This window comes from Corticium candelabrum, chromosome 2 (genome assembly GCF_963422355.1).
Source record: "Corticium candelabrum chromosome 2, ooCorCand1.1, whole genome shotgun sequence".
In the NCBI taxonomy this organism is placed as follows: domain Eukaryota; kingdom Metazoa; phylum Porifera; class Homoscleromorpha; order Homosclerophorida; family Plakinidae; genus Corticium; species Corticium candelabrum.
Window position 1 is genome coordinate 7428912 of NC_085086.1, and position 23175 is coordinate 7452086.

A 23175-nucleotide genomic window follows, 5' to 3' on the forward strand; every position below is an offset into this window, starting at 1 on the left:
GGACAACTGACTTCAATGTCTCATAAGGAGGAGAATCTTTTTAACCGCTCCAAGCCTTGTCTCTCTTTCTTAGAAAGTTGATGATGGGCACATTCAAGAAAGTGCTTTGCACAAGCCCAAGTGTGTACGTCAGAAATATGATAAAGAATAGACATCAATTTCTCTTTCAAGATTTCTCTGTTACCATGTCAAGATGAAGCACACCACCACAAATGATTGCAAATTGATGGTATCCATGGAATGAAGGCTCTGACAAGCTTTTTGCTTTCCCTGTTTGGCGAACTTCTTAGAAACCCCTTTAGAGACATGTCATATGTCGTACTAATGTTCAACTAATGGATAGTATTTCTGCATAAAGCTAGTGATTTGTGAATGTCTGTCTGTAGCTAATTGATGTATGGAAAGTCCTTTATTCAACAAAAGTGTAAATTGAAGTGACCTTTTAGGTCCTGTCTTTTCCATAGCAGCAGAGTTGGCAACTTCACACACCTGAACCAACTGAAAGTCAAGTATTTTGTCTGTGTTTTGGTCTATAATGGTGTATGTTCCATATCTAGCTTAATACCCTGGACTATCGCATCTGCCATCCCCAATAATCGAAAGTGGTCCACTTACAGACTTGAAAATTTCTTGTTGATGTTTCTTCCAGGCATCATTTGTAACTTGGAAAACATACTCATCCTGAATTCTGTTATATGTTTATTCTGACAAAAACTGTATTTTTGGAATTTAAACACAGTGAGAAATTTTACTGTAAGTTTCTCCCAAAAAATTGCTGCAGAGACTATCAGGTTGCCAGCAGGCATCCCTGCAATGGATGGTTGTGATCTCCATTGCCTTTCATGTCCTTTGGAACAAATGATGTTTACTGTTAAAAGTGTACCTGTGCAGAATTGAGTGTGGCTAACAACAGGTGAGCTACAGACTGGACAAAACTTGCACAGTTCTTGAAGGCAGTCATTAAAAACAATAAATTTTGAAACATCAGTAGATTTGGTCCTTTCTGTTGAAAGATTTTAGTCGTCAGGCTCATAATCAATGACATCAGACAGGCTTTGATTAGAATCACTAATATGAACACTGAACGATGGATCAACGTACCCGTCTAGAGCAGTCTCTACTTCTTCTGATGCTTCACTTTTTTTGTCTAGCTGGAAGGACTTCTTGACTATCATCCTTGATTGCAAGCTGACTTCGACTGACATCAAATTTGATTTCCATTATATCTGCTGTTACTGCCCTGATGGTGATGACGTGTGTATGCAGTAAGAATGGTCATCAAAGTTTCCCAGTATGTCATCCAGGTCATACTGTGTTCGTACCTACCGAGTAGACTTAAGAACATCAGCACAAAAAATATTTTCTTGAGGTGCTTCTACTTCATTATTTTCCTTGGCCTTTTTTGCTAGATACACCCAAGAGAATCTCTTCAACCGCGTAGCACATGGTCATTTACTGCTTTAGTCTATTTACTAAATTTAAAGTGTTGGAGTGGATTATGCTCCACCAAAATAGAATAGTACTTGGTTTGCATGATACCTAAGCACAATGTGTAACAGTATACAGGAATGTTTGCATGTTCAATTAAAATGTAACGTTACTACTGTGGTGTGCAAAGTTGTGGCCCTGGCGTTTTACAATAACAGAGTGTTGCGTTCAGATCTAGATTCTTTGTGTAGATACACACACACACACACACACACACACACACACACACACACACACACACACACACACACACACACACACACACACACACACACACACACACACACACACACACACACACACACACACACACACACACACACACACACACACACACACACTTTCTGTCTACATCTTGTGGACATATAGGCGTAATGCTATAATACGCTACGTGTTGGTACACTTCATGTTTAGTAAGGCGAGGCGTGGCCTTACAGTTCTTTGTGCTCGCTTCCTGCCGGTGCTACGTGGTGGTTTTTGCTCCGTGAAAGAAAAGATTGTATGTAAAGCGTCTGGCTTGAGACGTCTCACGGTCTTTTTTCCGAGTAGCTCAGCTTTTAGGTCACGTTCGAAACATTCTGGAGTAAAGTGGTCAGAACAAACACGGCTGTGCTTGGATACGGGCGGGTCTTTCAAACGCAACTTGACAAGCCATTTCTTTAAGAGATCTGGCTTCTTGAGCGGTAGAGTAAAGAAACTCACTCCTCGCTTGATGTCGATGTCTTTGTTACAGCAACCGAAGGCTTTACAGAGTACCATTTGCACGTGTACTGAGGTAACTCCCTCTATACTGCACGTGAAGCAATGAACTCATGACGTCATCATTTAAAATGGAGAGTACTACACAGCTACGCCCCCTACTTTACAGGCTTCTACTATCAATCAGAAAAGGGTAAGCGCTATAAATCATTGATAGATGGATCACTCACACTGATACCTTTTATATGAGCCTTACATACAAAATTGTGGTAGTTCTCCTTTAAACATGCAACCCTGCAAGCTCCCGGATGTGAAAACTCCTAAGAAGACTCTCTAACCAACTAAACCATTGTACCACACACACACACACACACACACACACACACACACACACACACACACACACACACACACACACACACACACACACACACACACACACACACACACACACACACACACACACACACACGCACACACACACACACACACACACACACACACACACACACACACACACACACACACAGACACACACACACACACACACACACACACACACACACACACACACACACACACACACACACACACACACTGCAGCTCTTCTTTACACAGTTACTGAAAACAAAAGAAATAGGCAAAAAGGACAAGCTAGATAACAGAAAAATTAACAAAGAAATTGAAATATTTTGAGGAACAAAAAGACATAAAGACCGAAAGACATAGACACATGCAGAAACCCATACATCGATAGATGGACGCAGGCTAGCTCACACAAACAAACAACCTACGAAGGTAGCAAACCAACAAATGTTGCAGGCAGACAAAACAAATGTTGTGTATTCTATCTTTTGCAATGCTTATAATTAATTAATAGAACAAATTAATTGATTAGTTTAATTAATTAGAAAATTAATAATGTTCTAATTAGAGGAACACACCGTCGTTTATGGCTACGCCAACGCAAACTTGATTGTATAACTACGCAATCAAGATAGAAGGTTGGTCTAAACTACAGGCAAAGCTGAATAGGAGAGAGCTAGATATTAGCTGCAAATAGTGTGAAAACAGAACGCATACGATGGTCCCATGAGAAACATTTCGTCAATGCGCGTTAAGCTATAGGAGCATCGCTACCACCAAAATGCTAGAAGACAATCGCGAGACGTTGAGAAAATGTGCTCGTGTCAGTTATGAAACGGGGGCGCATGCAAAGCTGCTGCACTGCATTTGTGCGTTTGCACTTCCTATCACTTGACCTACTTATTGCTTACCATAAGATTATCGTATGCTGATATACGATATACTCTGATTTACGCGGATATGTAGCGTTTGCAAATTCAAACTTGGTTTTGTGTAAAACGTAGCCTATTAAGTGCCTTTGACATGAGGAAAGATGAGAGGTTAGTTTGCGAGAAATTAGATTGCAAAATCGCTTTCTTACGTTTTCTCCATTTGTACGCTCTGAGATCCATCTTTGCTTATAGTTCATACCAACCTTCCAACTTGATTGTATATAGTATGCAATCAAGTTTGTGGGGCGTAGCGCTAAACGACCGAGTGTACCTTTATTACTACACTGTAAATATAAAGTAAGTTCTACTGTATTAAGGATTTAATCTGGTATACCCCATAATTTATAGATAACAGAAGGTCAAGTTGATGCCATTGGATGTCTGGAAAAAAGAGGACTTTTTGAATATTGGTTCGCCATTGCTGGGCAAGTCGGAGCATTATCTACGTCACTATAAAGTAGATGGTATGTGATTGTCAGCAGCTGGAGTGTGCATAGCATTCATAGTAAGTGTTAAACATTTAATTCTTCGGTGTTGTATCGTTTTTAGTTGCAGATTTCGTTGGCCTGTGGTCCTCATTAGTCATTTATGATTGCATGTTTGTCAAAGTTAGATTATACATCTACAGTAGAAAAATTACAATACAATACACTAACGCATCACTATTTCATTAATTAATACGTCTATACTTATGAGCTTGAGCGTTTCTCGTATTCAGTCACTTATATTTGAACTAGAAAAAGCAGTATTCTGCTTTGAAGCAATGTGGTACTGTAATTGTGTGTGTGTGTGTGTGTGTGTGTGTGTGTGTGTGTGTGTGTGTGTGTGTGTGTGCTCGAGCGCGCGCGCGCGTGTGTTTGTGTTTGTGTTTGTGTTTTTTGTGTTTGCCTGTTTGTGTTGTCTTGTTTGTCTGTGTGTGTGTATGTGTGTGTGTGTGTGTGTGTGTGTGTGTGTGTGTGTGTGTGTGTGTGTGTGTGTGTGTGTGTGTGTGAGTGTGTCTATCTGTGTGTGTGGTAAGAGATGTGATGTGTGAGGTGTGATCCAAGACCTTTAGGAGTAAGACTGATAAGGCAAGACACAAGTGTATGGATAAAAAAATAAAACCTGTAAGAGAACAACAGAGTGCAATCCAATCTTTAAATTGTTTCAAATAGTTCAGAAGTATAGGAGGATTGACAGTTCACAAGTGTGTAGAATTCTAGCAAGCACAATAATTATTCATCAGACTTGTTACCTCTTGGAGTCAAGCGTGACCGTTTTACGGTAGCTTTTGAACAGACCAGATCAGGTGTGTGTGATCTCGCGCGTTTGTGTTTGTGTTTGTGTGTGTGTGTGTGTGTGTGTGTGTGTGTGTGTGTGTGTGTGTGTGTGTGTGTGTGTGTGTGTGTTTGTGTGTGTGTGTGTGTGTGTGTGTGTGTGTGTGTTTGTGTGTGTGTGTGTGTGTGTGTGTGTGTGTGTGTGTGTGTGTGTGTGCGTGTCTGCGTGCGTGTGTGCGCTTGCGTGTGTGTATAATTGATCGTTAAAGATCTTTTCATAATGAATAGTGCCACAAAGAAGAAAGTTAGGCAATGCATGTCACGGCAACTGCAGATTAGAAACTTTGATAAGTATTACTGTTTGTATACCCACTCAGGAAGTTGTCACATCATGCATTGTACGTCAATAATCTATCCAGGGTGGCCAAAAGATAGACTTTTACTAGTGCATTGAATGAACAGAAAGTGCTGTTATCATTGTCACATAGTAAAATCGAACCGTTAAAGTGTTTTCGCCTACGAAAATGCTCAAAGTTGTATGACGCATGTTGTAGACCACCGTGCATAATGCAGCTCAAGATGTTAATTCGTTAGAATTGGTTGAGGTCCACCTACTCTACAAGCTTGACCAACATCTCGTGGGTTCAGCTGGTGGATGAGGGTGGGTGAAAATGTGCCGGCAAAATCAAAACTACGTAAAAAGAATTGACAATATAAAATCATATCCTTATCGAAAGAAACACCTTCAAACCTTATCAGAAACGACAACTGGTTGCAAGAATAGATTTGGAGGATTGCTTATGTTCACTTCAAGCATTAGATATTTTTTATCGATTCTACCTTGTTACATCCGATCATGACTCTGCCTCAACAGGCTGACCTAGTGAAAGTAAATGAATGCACACTAGATTTTGCACTTTCTTTGTCGGTTTGTTGAACGATGGAATTTGTGCGACTAAATTAGCAAAGATGATTATATAAGAGAAAGCAGCTACAGAAACTACAGTTAGTCAAACTTTTAGATAATTGTTATGTACCACGTTTTAAGTGTCATTAAAATTGACACGGGGCAAATGCAAATTGTAATGATCTAATTTAAAATTAGATCTATTTCGTAATTTCAATTTTACTGCAATTATATTTTTTCGAAAATTGTTGTTTCAGTTTAGCACGAGTTAATCGTTTTTCTGTTTTCGAAGAGCATTGGTTGTGCAAGTTGGTAAGATTCGTTTCTTTATATACATGTGTGTGTGTGTGTGTGTGTGTGTGTGTGTGTGTGTGTGTGTGTGTGTGTGTAATGTTTCTTACTTCTAAAATCTAAAGATTGTGTGTACAAACCAGAGACCCATAACTTATTAGAAAGCGCTTTCTATTAAACTAAAAATAATTTTTAATTGTCTAATATAGATGTTAAGTAACCGTGACTTCGAATGTTTTGAGCAACATGGAATCTCGATTGCGTTCGTGAATGCTAACGATTCCATCGATCTAGAAACACGTTTCTATCCAGATTATTTAGTTCATCCAGTATTGCTCAACAATCTCAATCCAACAAATGATTACGGCACTAGCCAATTTAGAAAGTGGGATGGCTCAAACGCATGGATAAAAATCGACTCATAGTAAGCACTGTATACCATAACTCATCATCATGGTTCCAAGCTCCTTCGTCCTGATCAATCTCTTTCTCTTTGTTTACGCCAGCAATGGCTTTGTTATGGTAAAGGCCAATGCAACGCCTTCAAGGCAGCCGTACGCAGACACTAGTAGGCCAGCTCCTTAGATAGCTTCGGTGTACATGAGTACTAAGAATGGTTGCATTTTGCATGTATATAGTCTATCCTCTCACGGCTGGATGGGAGCAAACTATAGCAACGGGAGCGAGATATGGAGGAGTTTCGAAATCTGAATACAGAGTGTCATCGGACGTTTGGCGGCTTGAGAAAGTAAAATGTAAGATCGTAGCAGCCGGCAGGTTGACGGGAATCGACCCAGCTATACTTGCTGCCATTGCTAGTCGAGGATCTGAAGCAGGTTATCAACTGAATTCAAGAGGATACAATTATCATTCGGCGACAAAGTACGGCTACATGCAGTTGTCCACAACTCGTAACCACGTTGTTACGTCAGGAGGGCCTAGCGGACAGCCACATTTTGATCAAGCTGCAAAAGTGTTGAGGTCTGCTTTAGAGTATGTCGAAGACCATCGCTCATACTGGCAAAAAGCCATGCAAGTCAAGGCAGGAATAGCTGCGTACGACGTCGGCGTCCACAATTACATCATTCCTTCGACAAGTTCCATTGACATGCAGACCTCTAACAAGGACTACTCTAATGACGTCTTAGCACGAGCAAAGTACCTCAGAAGAAAAGGAATTTTCTAGTTAAAATTACTTTGATTGCTTGACACAGATTGTGTTAGATAGAGAGTGCGAAATAATGCGATCAAGCACGACTTTCTTGCTTAAATATACAGAAAATAGCTGCCTACTCTATTGGATTTATTGGATTGTGTTTGGATTAGTTCTAACGCTAGTTTGATTTTGGACACTTGATGACGTTGGGGTGACACATAGTGGTCCACTTATAGCAATTAGTAAGGAAAGATGCAGAAAACAGGCGGGATGATACCAGACTCCCTCGCAACTGAAATTGTTATACAGGCAACAAACAAGACTAGCGCGAGAGAGTCTGGGGACGAGGCTACACTTGCTGATAATAACGAGAAAGAAAAAAGTCATTAATTAAAAGCTACTGGAGACAGCTTGCAAAGAAAATGAGTTATAATTAAAGCAACAAAGAATATCGCTATGCTTGGTCATTTTGCTATCAACAGAAAGCTTAATAAATTTAAGAACTAAATTGTTTCATGCAAATACACACATACGTATGTACATACGTAAGTTAATAGCAGTCAAACAATATAGTAATTTTCATACATAGACATATGGCTCTCCCCAATCACAGAATGCAGACGTCGCCGCTGGTGATCGACGCTCTTTCTTTTCGAACTTCTTAGTTGAGGGTATGACGATATACTGAATATGCAATTTTAACTGTGTGGTAAGCAAACCAAATAATGGTGAGTTGCAATCTAGATCACGTGGTATATCCTGCGTTCGCTTCTTAACTAAGTCTAGACACAGCTGTTTGAGGAAACTTGGAACAAGCCTAATTATGTTCTTCCCTTGGCTAACTTTACATGCCATGTCTATTCTCTCGTCATTGGATAAATTGATTAGTGTGCATGGCTCGCTAATTCCAGATCAAATTTGCCTGCAATTTGTTAGTAAAATATCAAGGCAGGAGTAAGGAAGTAATTTCTAACCAAAATAGCGGTAACCTATCGATATACATCAATATATATATATATATATATATATATATATATATATGTATACAAGCTCCAATGCCCGGCTTCGCCCGGGGGACAACACATGCCAGTTTATTCTCCTTTCCACTTTATAGCGCCGCAGTTGACACATCCGTTTGTCTTAGAGCCAATACAACATGGAAGTGGAGGAGAGACAGGTCGCATTTAAAGGTAGAGATTATAGCAGAAAGTATCTAAAAATGCGTTTGATGGTATCATAGGTGATGTTGGCCATGAATGAATGCAGTGAATAGAAATGTCGCGTATACACTTGCAATCGTATATCACTCCCGGATATTGCGCTGTCCCGTTGATTGAAATAAAGTCACGTGCAGTTAGACGAAGCCATCAGAGCAGAAATGGAAGTCACATGCAGTACTTACTCGGATAATCCGTTCCCCGTATCTACCGAAGTCACGACTCGTACCGACTCTCGTCATTTCGACAGTCCCGCTGAACGTCGTCTGTTCAAGGACGTTGCTGGCGTTTCGAGGAACAGGTGCATCAAACACGGCAGCTCTTCGACAGTCGTAGACTGGCAAACGACTGTGGGCGTATTTTTTCGAGACCCGGATATCCGCAAAAATATCTTCCGTTTCCGAGCGTCGCCTGCAATAAATGACACGCTCAGCGCGTACCGTCCGACGTCGGGAACGAGCATTCTAAATTCGGCGGAGATACGATTCGACGTTCCGGAGATATTCGCGCGCGAGCGGAAGAGAGCGCGATCGGCGGGAAATGGCGTCGTCGTGGGAGAAGTCAGGAAGACGACCACAGCTTCACTTTCGACATTAATGAATTCGACGTGCGCGAGCCAAATTCGCCCGAGATCGGACTCGCCGTCTTTGAGAAACGCTCCAACAGACGGACACACAGACAAACAGACAAACAGACAGACAGACAAACAGACAGACAGACAAACAGACAGACAGACAAACAGACAGACAGACAAACAGACAGACAGACAGACAGACAACTTTGCTTTATATATATATATATATATATATATATATATATATATATATATTCCTGTTACTGTAATGTAGTTATGTTTAGGGACTGGGTAGGTAGGGTAGTTTGGGGTAGTCTGGGGCAGTTTGGGGTATTTTGCATAGACGAAGAATATATATACCAGTCAACGAAGTTTGCAGAGTAGGCTGGATTCTGTAATTTAAGTTTTTCCATTAAAGATTCTGCTAGTATTCGAGATCGCGCTAGACTGAACACCATTTCTGGCCAACATGCTGGTGCATTGTTGCGGGCATTGCCAAACTTAAGCCTTGGCCTCGCCATGCCCAGCAAAGAATTATTGTTGCTTTGAGAGTCTGGTTGAGCATTCCAATCTTCAACTTGCCTTCTGATGCCAAGCGCTGTACATGTGGTGCAATCATTGACAAATTCGGTGATCATTTATTGGGTTGCAACCAAGAGCAGAATCTGAGAATGAAGCGGCACAATGCACTCTGTGAAGTAGTCTTCAATGCACTCCTAGTGGATGATTCTCGTTGTCGTCAAGAAATGCGATGCAGTAGCACAAGCAATTCAAGACCTGGTGATATTTTTCACCCGAATTTCGAACATAGTCTTCCGACATATTTTGACTTGACCGTCCGAAACTCCTTACAGCCATCCTATCTTGTTCAAGCAGCCACTTGTCCAGGGGCAGCGGCTGCAGCAGGAGAGATTGAGAAAGATCAGCGGCATGATGCGATGGCTTCGAACACTGGAGGTATTTTTCATCCCTTCGTGGTGGAGTCTTTAGGATTATGGATACCGAACAGTTTACAAGTACTTAAAATTATAGCGCGAAGGGCTTCTTTTCTGAACAATGCTTGTGTCAGTAGAACGGTTTGTAATTTGCATCAGCAACTGTCTGTAAAGCTGTGGTTATACAATGCTAAGATGGTGTTATGTAGAATAGCGTTAGATGGTAGAGTTGATCCCAGGTGGGATCTGTAAGAACTATAAATATATACATGTCTAAAAAATATATATATATATATATATATATATATATATATATATATATACAATAGAGTAGCAGTTCTTTCACTATTCTTTCTCACATACTTCTCCTATTATTTAATGTACCGTCACCTTTGCAGGGCCAAATAAAACAAAAATTCGGTTTGGTTTAAGGCGCGTTAGTAGACCATGGTCAAATGACGGACACCTGCACCAGAAGAGATAAGACATACTTTGAAAGGATCTCCAACGGAATACCAAAGAATTTAAAATTACACAATGATGCTGAGACAACAGTGTTTTTTCGACAAGTAAATTCCCAAACTTAATATTTATATCCGGATGCTTTAGATAGCCTCGAACTTCAGGTTACCAGTCGCGATACACACTATCAAAAAATAGTAAACTCTCATAAATTTACCATCTTTTAGCCTGTATCGAAGTTACCCATTAAAGAAGGGTTGGGCCATATATGTAGATCGAAAGATTATTGCTAGATACGTACAGTGTACAGAGAATGTGATACACCCATAAGTTGCATGAAATGCTCATCTATTCGTCCATTCGAAGTTGTTTAATAATTAAATTAATTTCGTCATCATCATCCTTTACATATAATGCCACACGCATTTTAGGCGTAAATAAATTTTAGTACAGTACTAAACTCTATAGTTAGTGATAGGGCCTCGTGTCACTTGTTCGTTCGTTGATACCGAATAAAGAGTTGAGTTACAATATTATCACAGGAAGATCTCGAGCATTGACTCCAGCTAATTCTGTTTCTATCAGTTGAATGTAATGTAGACTGAGAAAGCCAGTGCGGTGGGGAACCGCGGGGCTTTTTATAGTAAGCAGAGCACTGTCAAAACAAAGGTGTTCTACAAACACCAAATTACGTGCAAAGACGCTGTCGCTATACTGACACTCGCAAGCGTGCAGGAAAGCACCACAATCTGGTGTAAAACTGTTACACCATTTCATGGTGCTTAAAACAACCTTCGTTTACTGGTACCCAAACACAAGAAAGGTGTTTATCTTATTCTTTTGTAGGCTGCTATTAGTACCATTTTCTAAAAGGGGGTCTGGAGTCCGCGGCCAACGGTTTTGGCACGTGCACATTAGAATAGATTTTAATACCATTGCTTGTATTTAAACATTTAAACCAAAAATAGTGAATCAACGCACTAAACAAAAAGGAAACACAATTCATCAAACAAAGTTCCTCATTGCAATCCAGCTAAAAAAACTAGATATCACTGGAGCTGAAATACATCCCAGTAACATGACCTCCAGGCACCAGTAAAAACTTGCTAAAGATTGAGGGAAATTGTATTGAAAACATAAATTACAGCAAGCAATAGTGCTGGACGGCAAATGCTGTTGCTGCACTGAATTTCAAACATGATGATGAGCTCAGATGCTAATAACATGGCTTGGTTTGGCTGGATTGCCACATACAATCAAGTATGGAACAACTTGAGAAACCTTGTCTACTGTGGACTCTGCATCATCACTTTCCTAGGAGAATACACAAAAGACATAAGGTATCCATATCCAGTGGACCACACATTAAATATGTTCTATATGGCATAACATATTATTGCATACTTCACAAACAGAATTAATCTACTTAACAAATCTACTCTGTGTGTGTGTGTGTGTGTGTGTGTGTGTGTGTGTGTGTGTGTGTGTGTGTGTGTGTGTTTGTGTGTGTGTGTGTGTGTGTGTGTATTATACAAGAGTGCAAAGATGTCACACCTAGTAACTTTGAGGCAAGTGTCTTATATGCTGCAAAATATAGATGTACGACAACTGTAGAAAAATTTCATACCGATAGATACTTAATGACAGCATCTATAGCTGGTATTTGGCGTTTGCATGACAATAGTACATGAGTATGACCTTCATCAAAGCAATGCACTTAGAAACTGCATAATGCATTGTATTAGTATCAAGATCAATTACCTTCCACATTCATATTCAAGAGATCATATTCATATTTTCTGACTAGATCATTCATTCTTTTGCCACTTGACTTCAACTATCCTTGTCCTTGGTTCAGTTATCTTACATGTTTCAGACCACTTCTCAGAGGGAGTCGACAAGAAAGTCGATTGTTCATGATATCCAAAGGCAATAATACATCCAAGTTCACAACCAAGCTAGGAAAAACATCAACATATTAATTATCTTGTACAAGATGTCACACGCAGAAACAGAGAGACACAGACAGATATGCAAAAACACAAACACACACACACACACACACACACACACACACTCACACACACACTCACACACACACAAACATTGCTGAGTAAATCTGACAAACTGTGATGCATGCAAACAAGACTAAACATTTTGAAAAAATGAGAAAGATGTAGGGTTGCCGTGCGGAAAAGAATAGAAACAAGACCATGTAGAGTGTGCTGTGACATCTTTCATGAATTAACTCATACAGACTGAGCAATCCCTACATTGCACCATTTTCCAAGGTATTACATAGTGTTTAGAAAATGATGCAATGTACGGATGATGTATTGATCAGTCTGTATGAGTGAATTCATGAAAGATGTCATAGCACACCCTACATCTTTCTCATTTTTTCAAAATGTTTTAATCTTGTAATATACAACGGGACATTGTCACACTATCACATATGAAACAATCTTACTGATAATCAGATATATCAACTTCGAATTCTTGTCGAACTGGTTTCTGCATCTTGCTGTAAAACTGCACCATCATCAGCTCCATTGCAGCAAAGCATCAGCAACCTACACACTTACAAGTGTTACCAACAAGTAAACCTAAATCCATTATATCAGATATACCTGAATTATCAATGTCTTTAAACTCAGCCCCATGAACAGATATATATATATATATATATATATATATATATATATATATATATATATATATATATATATATATATATATCTGTTCAAGTTCAATCATTTATTTTCCACCCACTTTGGTTTCTTGCTGCCCCATCATCAAAATCTTGTGCAAGAATCATTCCACTTCTCCATCATGCTTGCAGTAAAGATTAGCACAAAAATGCGTCCAAATTCTGAACCAAGGTAGACAATGATTCTCATCTGATTATTCTAGCAAATATGTATTGATAACTCCACAGTACAGGTTAAAAGACATCCCCTGCATACACAGTGTTACCAAGTACAAGGTAGCAAGTACTAATAATCAGTAATAGAGTGTATAGGGTTATGTGTTTAAAACTTGAGACAACTGGACATTCGTCAGGAATCAATGATGCAAGCCGTGGTTCAACCAGTACTCATCATTTTCTTTCAGGGTTAGGCGAGGTTATGGAGGATTAGGGATGGTTAGATTAGGTTAGTACACTGTTTTCAGTTAGGCGGAACACCCAACTTAGTCTGGGTAAGTGAACCACTCGCCACTAACAGCAGCATCCAATTAATTAATTAATTAATATGTCATAATTACTGATACTAAACTATATTGCTAACCATACACCATGACAGTGTTTTCAATTAGGTGAAACACTCAACTTAGTCAGGGTAAGTGAACCACTCGCCACAAACAGCAGCATCCAAATAAGACAATTAATTAACTAATCATAACAATACATTAGAACACTGTTTTCAATCAGGTGAAGCACCCAATCTAGTCTCGACAAGTGACTCACTCATCAGAAACTGGAGTGACATATTTGTTGCTGTTCTAGTAGTACAAGAATTGCTTTAAATATAATTAATTAATCTGTAAAAATTTCTTAGATTAATTAATTAAAATAAATTTAATCCTAATTTAAATTGATTAATCTATTGATTAACCTACTATTTATACCTTTATTTAGTCTACTAACTCAATCACATTACGCCACTTCAATATGATTCATTGTTTCCCATTTCCCGCCAGCGTCCTTTTGGAGGACCGCATGCTATATTTGATGACGTCTATTTTTACGAGCACGTGACAGAATCACCTGACTCAAAGTGGCGGTCGTGAATGTGGTTGTCACCCATGAGGAATCTCCTTTCAGTGCGTGTAGTGCAGGCATAACGCACGAATGCAGTCTGTACATCTCGCAAATAAGGAAGGTAACACCGTAGACGAAAACGGACGGCTAGCGTAGCCCGAGACGAGGCGCAATCCGTTTTTGCAACAAACACCTAGTCTGCAAGTTGGGAAGTTGAGCGCTATACACATGACAATTATTACTGTAAATACTGTACCTCTGCATCACGGTCTTTTTCATAATGTCGCCGGCAATTGACACTCAGTCACTCACAAGTAAGTATACGGGATTCTCTGCAATTGAGCCAGACAATGTGTTTTTGCTACACCTCCTGGAGTAAACTTTGCACCGATATCGGTGCAAAATTTTACTTCCTCAGTAATAGCACTGAAAGGTGTCACTAGAGCACTTTAGTTCTAACAGTGAGTAGGTCTATAACTTTACACCAAGGTGTACAGCACAAACAAGGGCTAGAATAGCACTCGAAGGTGTAGCTACTGTCTGTTCGCCATAAGCGTGAACTCGGAAGTGAGTAATGAAGTAGAGGTCACACCAGGTGTGCACATTAGAGCACTAAGAGCTGCCCCGGTTGGACCATGTTATATCAATTATCTTAAATGGTTCCAGTTGCTGATCCGTTGGTCTTACAAGATAATTGGATAATAGCCATTGCTCCACCCGTTTGTGTTTGATATGCACAAGTACTATCCTTCCGTTTCGTTTGTAGAAAGGGCTTAGATAATTTGATAAACAGAAATGCCAGACCTAGCGGTTTCTAATGATACCGAGATCATCGCGAAAGTCCACTAAACAGCAGAGATATTGATGAATTTCAAAGTTCACGCTTATTGTGAACAGACAGTAGAGCACTTCATTTTTAACAGTGAGCCGTTTATGGATAGAGCTCGGAAAGTAAGTTGTTCGGGCTGAGACACGACATACTTTCAGTGGATTAATTAAATTTCAAAACCCTTTTCTAGATTGATGAATGCATGGCCCTGTGAGTCTGACGACTCCTTTCAAGAGCGGCCGCATTCTGTTTACGTTGGCTATACGCCTACGCAAATCCTTGGGGCTGCGAGATCGATTTACAGACTTCTAATTACGTCCTCCTATTCATCTCTATCATAATCACTTTGTGTCGACTTTCTGAGCCAGACCTCGAGCGTCAGTCATGAGGACAGTCTTTCTGTACGGCATTCTGATTGTCGCTGGGGTAAGTGTGAAGCTGTGCATTGGATAGTGCATACGTGTCCACTGCACGCATGCATGTATTGCCATTTTTGTCTGATAGTATTCTACATTCCTAGCTAGCCAGCTAGAGCAGCTAGAGCATCCATTCTTTACCCTTGCCGTGCACAGCTGCTGTTTCTCTGTTTTAGTTAAACCTAGAGAGCATTTTTGGAGTGGTATCTGATCAATGCTTGGCAGGAAGACTCGTGGAATCGGTATTCTAACGTTGTCTGACGTGGTGAGACAATTATTTTCATTTCAATTGTCCTCTGTTTTAGTGCACGGCTACAGTGCAATACTTACGAGAAGAAATTGCGGTACGTCGTTGTTAATGACAAAAACTGAGCTATGCATGCACGTAGAGGGTCATGTTGCTCAACACCTTCATTTTTTGTTGGTATCTACATGCGTCTCACTTAATTTGATCTGCAATTCGCGTTTTACAGAAAATGCAACAGTCATTCAATGCGAAGATCGAAGAACTGCTGGAGAAAGGACGTGAGCGTGACGGTCGGTTTGAGGTATCTTGCAATATGTACTTATCTAGACGGCCTCACGGATAGATTACACGCATGCACAGGCATGTAAAGAATGAGCGAGCGGTAGGGCATGCAGACAACATAAACAGATCCAGTCTAATACCAGCTGTTGCATAGTATTGCCGTTCCTATAATCAGTAGTCTAGGACAATAATATGTGGGTGGGCAGGCGGGGTCACAGTAGGTCTCCATCACGGTTGTTGCAATGGTAACATGTTACATCAGGAGATATAAACAGATCTGTTGGGTCAATTTTGTATACCCAAGTTTACGTGTCCTGGGTTCCACAAACCTTGACGCTCCGCCTATAGCTAGAGAAATGTCTTAATTAATGTCCTTCGCTTTCTCTTGGTAGTTAAACTTTTATGAGCTTGGATAGCGGCTAGACAAAGCCATGCGTGTTCTAACCATACCAAAATCAGCTTGAAGTCTCAACAGACAGCGAAGATACCGCAGATTTTTGCAGACTGTACATGTACATGTTCTGTATACCCTCGCGCACTTGACACAAACGAACGTGCACACGCACACGCACACACACACACACACACACACACACACACACACGCGCACACACACACACACACACACACACACACGCACACACACACACACACACACACAACACACACAAACACACGCACACACACACACACACACACACACACACACACACACACACATCCTAGTAAACTGTATGTTCATTTAGTTTTGGTTATGACCATCTAGAGAATACAAAACATGCTATAACAATTCCACTATTTGACCGATTCACCTTAGAGATCCGTTAACACCAATGCTCTAGTTGTCATACAAATATTATATAAGTTACTTCATCAGTCTGTTACAGAGTACAACACCTACTGTGTTACCAAAATGTCCCGTTTAGTATTTGCTCAAAGGTGATTAAATTTAGCAATTATTGACTCTGGTTGTTAAAAATTTTTAATTTGAAGTTTATATTTTACATTAAGGTTATATTACTATATTTATCAACTGATATCCATGAAAAGATTTGTGCGAACGTTATTAATTAACATTAATATAGTTGAACTAGAGTATTAGCATGGTTCAATATTTCTTTGTTACATTTGAATGTTTAACACATGCGGTCATCTCAAATGGACATTTAACATTATCTTTAAGTTACACAAATACGGTTTATTGTTTTTAGAACTTAGAATCAAAAGTAGCGATAGCACAACAGACTATCACCAACCAAGATGTCAACATACAGATTCTTGAACAGTAGCAGTAATACAATAATCTTAAAGACACTAAATTGTTGCCTTCTCTTAGGATTTGACATCAGCTATCCAAAGTGTGAATGTTACAGTACAGATACAAGCACAACATCAGCAGGTAGTAAAAACAGTTGACATAAAAAATTTAGTTTAATTGTGGCGTCCTGTTACTGCTTTTGCCCTCCACCATACATAGATATTTCTCTGTCGCTAAGTAAATGGTAGTCTGTCTTATAATTTTGTTACTAAAACAATGTAGGAGTAATAGGTTGTTTGTGTAATATTATCATGATTATTAAAGTTTTAGGTTTAATTGATATTAATTATTATTTATTTAATTACGTATTTTAAAATATGTGTTGTGATACAGGACATGCAATCGACTGTCAGCAATCATGATCAAAGGCTCAATAGTACCGAATCAAAATTGTTGGTTAGTTTTCAACATGTCATATCATAAAATTGATTAATGCTTATACTTAAAATCGAAGACATGGCGTGGCGCATAATTTGTTTGAAATGAACAAGATGGGTTACTAAGTAACTCGTCACTTGAAATCTATGCAGGAATTGCAATCTGAGCTGGTGAAACATAATTCAACGCTGAACACATTGTCAGTGCAAGTCGGGGTAAACATTTCAACATTCCAACATTTCTTTTAGTATTATAAAAATTATATATAACTAAGCATTAATATTTCTAGGACTTGAAGTCAGATGTAGCGACAGTAACACAAAATGTCGGCCAGCAAAATGACAGCATACTGGTTCTTGACCTTCAATAGTTACTGTAGTAACATGTCAGGAATGTAAGTTAATGTCCATCTGTTGATTTCCTTTCAGGAATTAATGGTAGCTGTGAATAGCGTGAATGGTACAGTACAGCTACAAGCACAAGAGCAGCAGGTATATCGTTGTGAATGCAGCCGAAAAAGATTTAGTCTTCTATTGCATGCTTTTGACATCCAACTTGGATATTTGTTAGTATGCATGTCACTCGGTCTATGAATCAATGTGTCTTAGGAGTGTATATATCTACTCTCTCTTTTGCTTTAATGTGTGTGCAATTAGGTTAAAGACTTTGTCTGTGTGAACGTTTGAGCTGAATCTTTTTACGTAAAAGCTACTGCAATCGGTGTGTGTGTGTGTGTGTGTGTGTGTGTGTGTGTGTGTGTGTGTGTGTGTGTGTGTGTGTGTGTGTGTGTGTGTCACTGTGAGTGTTTGTGTGTGTGTGTGTGTGTGTGTGTGTGTGTGTGTGTGTGTGTGTGTGTGTGTGTGTGTGTGTGTGTGATAATTAGTAACGTCTTCTTATTTCCTTTCAATCTTATCCACTTATCTCATTATAAACTAAAATCTTTCAAAGTCTTTTGTTCTTTTAGTAGTTTTAGCATAAGGCATAATATTAACAGTAACAATTACTCTTAGGCCCTGTAACAATAATATGAATAATGTCAGACATGTCTTACTAATAGCCACACTGTGTTACAGACCTTGCAACTGACTGTCAGCAACCATGCCCAAAGACTCAACACCACTGATTTGAGCCTGGAGGTTAGTGTTGCGAAAAGTCAAACAGAAATTCAGTAGTACATGTAATTGGATAAAGTAATGCACGTCACACAGATTATGGTGTACATATGGTATATATAAATATATAATATTTAACTATTAACCAATACTTTGTTGTCTTAATTAACAGCCCAAGCTTGTTGAAAATATATACTACGATTCTTTTGTTATGTATTCTTGTACTGCAGACCGCCAATGAAACCTTATCATCATCTATTAATCAACTACAAACACAAGTTAGTAAGAGTTTAGCATATATTAAAATGTATAAATAGGTTGTGTGTAGGTTATAGATATCAATGGTAAAGTTGTCAGATTGGTATGTAAATTTGCAATTACTATTTCTGTTTGTTTGCAACGGTTGAGTATATAACGCATTTTCTATGAGACAGAGTGCACCTACTCCTTTGGGTCACGTCTTTGGATCAGGTGACGCTAACATCCCTGAGGAAAACGATGGAAGTATTAAGTTTTATATTAACTTTTACATAAAAAAATTGCATTATAATTTATGTAGTTGTAACGTTATGGCAAAATGACAGAATGTCGGATGATGCCCCCATCTTAAGTGGAGGTATGGAATTTAACGGGACGTCATTCACAGTGCCAGAAAATGGGACATACTACATTTATGGCTTGCTGATGATTCAACATGACGGTGTGAGTGAATGTGGCTGGGAGCTCTTAATCAACAATGTTGGAAACTTGATGATAATTGATCAAAGTATCAATGGAACCAAACAGAGTATATTTGGGAGTCAGGTTCGTGACATGAATGAAGGAGACACAGTGTTGATGCAAAGCAAAAATTGCACATACAATTTTGGAGTTGACAGATCTCACCTTGGCATCTACCAACTGCAACGTGGAATTTAAGAAATGTGTTCAGACGCGGTTGTCTAGTGTAAGGCGTTGACTTTGTGTTTAGTTACAAAAAAATTGTTGTCGTTTAGGAGTCTCAGTGAGGTATCTAGAGCAAAAACGCGTAGTAAGATTGAGCTTTTCTGTGGATCATTTGGTCATGTTTAGATGGATTTGCTAGCTAGAGATGTGTGACTTTGAAAGACAATAATGCCGCGTCTCTAAAATAATAAAACATCAAACTGGCTTAGAGTACAAGTATTATACAGTAATAATATTATACGGATTACAGTCTAATAGACGTACTGGTTGCCACATCTAACATCCTGCCGTCTCCGTTGGCGACATGCAAAACAAGGAACTCGGAATCCGGAATGTCATCACAGGGTTGCTAAATGTTCAACTGCTTAGTGACATGCTTAAGCCTTGTTCACAATATGACGCCGACGCTCAGTTGAGCGTCAAACTTCAAAGAAACCGCCTCGACGTCGGCGGCATCCTTTGATGTTGACGCCGACGTCGACGCTGGAATAGGATTCAATAGAATAAGTCGAAAGAGCGTGATTATCCAGAGACATCTATTGCTAAATTGTAACGCGGAAGTTGTATCAAACATCGTGCGCATGCTCCGTGTGATACCACGCCTTAATGACATCGGATGAGAAGAGGTGTCGATGCGAGAGCAAAAGGTGATAAGGTTGATGGATAGTGCAGTCATCGTGTGAACAAATTTTGCTTGAAATGACCTAGTTCATACCGACCCAATACTAAACTCACTCAGTGCATGACCAAGCCTCTTCAATTGGGGAAGAGGAAGTCTCACTTGTCTCACCTTAGCTACTAGCTAACTATCTATAGACACTTTAGCTTACTAGATATAAGCGACATCACTTAATTGAGACACAGTCTAGAGGTCTGAAAAGCATCGATGATAAAGACAGTCGTTGTGTACGGCAACTATTAGTAGTTTTACTTGTTGCTGGGGTAGCATAGACATGATCAGGAATATCCATGCATGTGGATGGCGGCACATGTTCTGATATATTACTGACATTGTAATGTCCTATATTTTACGGCCATTAACAAAAGGCTGCTGCACAATGTTGTATATAGGCATTTCGGTAGAAGCTGGTTCATACCTTTTGTTCTAGTTTTCTAGTGAAAGCATTGAAGTGGAATCCAGTCAATGCCTGGCTGGTATGCTCGTCGGATCGGTAAATCTAACGTTATCTTTCTGTTGAGATAATCGTTTTTATTGTTTCCTCTGCTTTAGTGCACAACTACGTTTACAGTGCAATAGGCTTTGCAATAGCTAAATTATCTACAATAAAACACGTGTTGGCACCTCGTCATTTCCTGCATTCGTCTTTACGTATTCGCTTGTTTCTCTTCGTTGATTAGAATTTTGTGTGTAGTCTGCTTTTGTCGCTAATGACTGCATGCTTTAAATTTGCCACATGCATATCACACGACAAAGTCTCACAGTGAATTGGCTGTGAATTTGAAGCGACGTTCACATTTCGCTCACTTAGAAGTCGAAACAATTACCAAGAGAGTTTACTGCGCGTTTTTACACATTTCTCGCTCGGCACGAAGTCCCAGTGAGTCATGGCTTCCAGATCGCGGTGACTTAGATTCGAGACAGCTGGGAGTCGATCACCAGTGGCGGATCTAGGCAGCGCCGGATCCAGAAATTTTTGAAAGAGGGGTTTTACACTGCAGTTAGCAGATATTTATAGCATTACTAATTTTCTCTTTTCTAATGAAATTATATGAAATTATTGAACAACGCCTATTGGAAAAGAGGGAGTTGCAACCCCCTGAACCCCCATCTGGATCCGGTCCTGTTAGGGGTGGTGTGCAGGCGGCCTGTGCACCCCATTTCTCAGATAAAGTTAACTTAAAATTTAGCTTAATTAAAACTTAGCTTTCTCCATCAAAAAAATAGCGGCAGCGTCTGCATGCACGCGCAATTAATGCGCAAGTTTAGAATAAAGCTAGTGAGGTATAACTGTTGATCTTTCAAGAATCCTAACGTTTCATGTAAACGTCGGCTAGTGACGCTGCATCTGACTCGCCATCTACAAGTAAGCCGTCGCGTCTATCCGTTCTAGAGTCTGGGAAAGCAAATCCCGGAAGAACGCATGGGCGCGACGTGACGCAACAATGAAGCGTAAAGTGTGCCTTTTGGCAAAAAGTGGTCTAAGAAGAAGCTACAAAATGACGTCAGCTTATATTTTAGGTTAGTAAATTTTAGTATTCAGACTGTCAGACCTGGATGTCACGTAGGTCAACAGGTTGACTCGCGATTATTTAAGTTAATTAATCTAGTCTGTACGTTCGTGTCTATGGTGATAGATAGAGTATCTATCTGGCGGACGAAATCGTCAAGTGCACGTCTACGATTTTAAACCATCCAATGTTTACACCGCCATTCACTTTTCTGGATCTTCGTGTATTATGGTAATTACATATTTGACATGACACTTAACGACTGTCAATATCAGTTCTATGGGGACACCAGGTAAGCTTAATAATTAAATTTAGTTATTTGATTAGATAAAAGTAAGGAGTGGTTATTGCAACTGGGGAGCTTTAGTTCAATGTTTGTATATGAAAGCATGAAGAACTGAAAGTTTTGAAGCAAAAGTAATTTTTTCCAAATTTTAAATTTATTTCACATTTAATTTACAAGTAACGTAACACACCCATTTATTACACAGTCATGTTTTCACTTCGACTGGAATCTCTCAAATTTGGGTCTTACCGTTGGCGTAAGAATGTCTGGAAATCATTTTAGCGCGTTAATCCTCGGAGTACCGATTTTACTATGTTGCGCGCGCTACCTGCATTCGCGATCCTGTGTACCATACAATGACTGGTTTCTGCAGAAATGCAATTAAATTTTGCCTTGGTGTTGTAACCCGCTTTTCTTGTGCAAGTTGGAAGAAATTGATGACCAATGAATCAACAAGCCTCTCTAGGGTAAGGTGTGTGTATACCTAGGAGCGGTCGTAGGACAGATCAACACAATTTTTTGAAATTTATAAGATACCATATGCTTACAAGCAGATAGCATGTCTTCTTCAAACTTAAATGACTTCTAATATAAATAAATTAAACTAAATAAATAAATAAATTTTGATATGGTACAAATATTTTTTGTACTACTCACCGATGGAAAATTACTTTGCTCTCTTTAAACAATCCTGCAGCAAATATTGAATTTATTTTATAATTATTTTACAAACAGTGTGTAGTTGCCTAGCTATCTTACCAAACACATCGCCATGTACTCAGCAAGCAACATTAAATATTAGACCAGTTGCCTACAATAGTTTTAATTAGTTAATTAAACAACTTTTTTATCTTGGTAGGAGTACAATTTTGTGCACATTAAGACACTTGTAAAAATCAATAAACGTGTTTTTATTCATCTTATTTGTGTATTGCTGTTCATGCATAGAACAAACAGTTCATGGTCCATGACTTTTCCTATATGTCCTGACTGTAGAAAGAATATCAAAACATCACAGACTTCAAGAAGCACAAAAATAACCAACATAATCTTTATATATATATATATATATATATATATATATATATATATATATATATATATATATATATATATATATATATAT

The 23175-nt window shown here is 39.2% G+C and overlaps 2 protein-coding genes across 3 annotated transcripts; both read left to right on the forward strand.

The window, feature by feature from the left end:
* Positions 1–6389: 6389 nt before the first annotated feature.
* On the forward strand, positions 6390–7231 carry LOC134198591 (lysozyme g-like). The gene is made up of 2 exons (XM_062668008.1): positions 6390–6507; positions 6578–7231. The coding sequence occupies exons 1-2, from the start codon at positions 6393–6395 to the stop codon at positions 7123–7125; spliced, it is 663 nt and encodes a 220-aa protein (XP_062523992.1). The 5' UTR covers positions 6390–6392; the 3' UTR covers positions 7126–7231.
* Positions 7232–15097: 7866 nt separating this feature from the next.
* Positions 15098–19823, forward strand: LOC134198184 (uncharacterized). Of its 2 annotated transcripts, XM_062667524.1 has the most exons (14): positions 15098–15301; positions 15468–15533; positions 15597–15635; positions 15765–15839; positions 17157–17219; positions 17472–17534; positions 17669–17731; positions 17806–17868; positions 17945–18007; positions 18590–18652; positions 18859–18906; positions 18957–18989; positions 19063–19132; positions 19188–19823. In XM_062667524.1, the coding sequence occupies exons 1-14, from the start codon at positions 15260–15262 to the stop codon at positions 19544–19546; spliced, it is 1110 nt and encodes a 369-aa protein (XP_062523508.1). In that variant the 5' UTR covers positions 15098–15259; the 3' UTR covers positions 19547–19823. The 2 variants fall into 2 exon arrangements, with proteins under 2 accessions (XP_062523508.1, XP_062523509.1); XM_062667525.1 differs by lacking the exon at positions 15597–15635 and having other exon boundaries at positions 15100–15301; positions 15468–15556.
* The last annotated feature ends 3352 nt before the right edge of the window (positions 19824–23175 follow it).

What these genes read in the sequence shown, in the direction of transcription:
- LOC134198184 (XM_062667524.1), top strand. Translation starts at nt 15,260, where the DNA reads ATGAGGACAGTCTTTCTGTACGGCATTCTGATTGTCGCTGGG. An exon ending in AGCGTGACGGTCGGTTTGAG is followed by an intron (nt 15,840 to 17,156) that starts GTATCTTGCAAT and finishes GCCTTCTCTTAG; the next exon opens with GATTTGACATCAGCTATCCA. An exon ending in CCCTGAGGAAAACGATGGAA is followed by an intron (nt 19,133 to 19,187) that starts GTATTAAGTTTT and finishes TAATTTATGTAG; the next exon opens with TTGTAACGTTATGGCAAAAT.
- LOC134198591 (XM_062668008.1), top strand. Translation starts at nt 6,393, where the DNA reads ATGGTTCCAAGCTCCTTCGTCCTGATCAATCTCTTTCTCTTTGTTTAC. An exon ending in GCAGCCGTACGCAGACACTA is followed by an intron (nt 6,508 to 6,577) that starts GTAGGCCAGCTC and finishes GCATGTATATAG; the next exon opens with TCTATCCTCTCACGGCTGGA.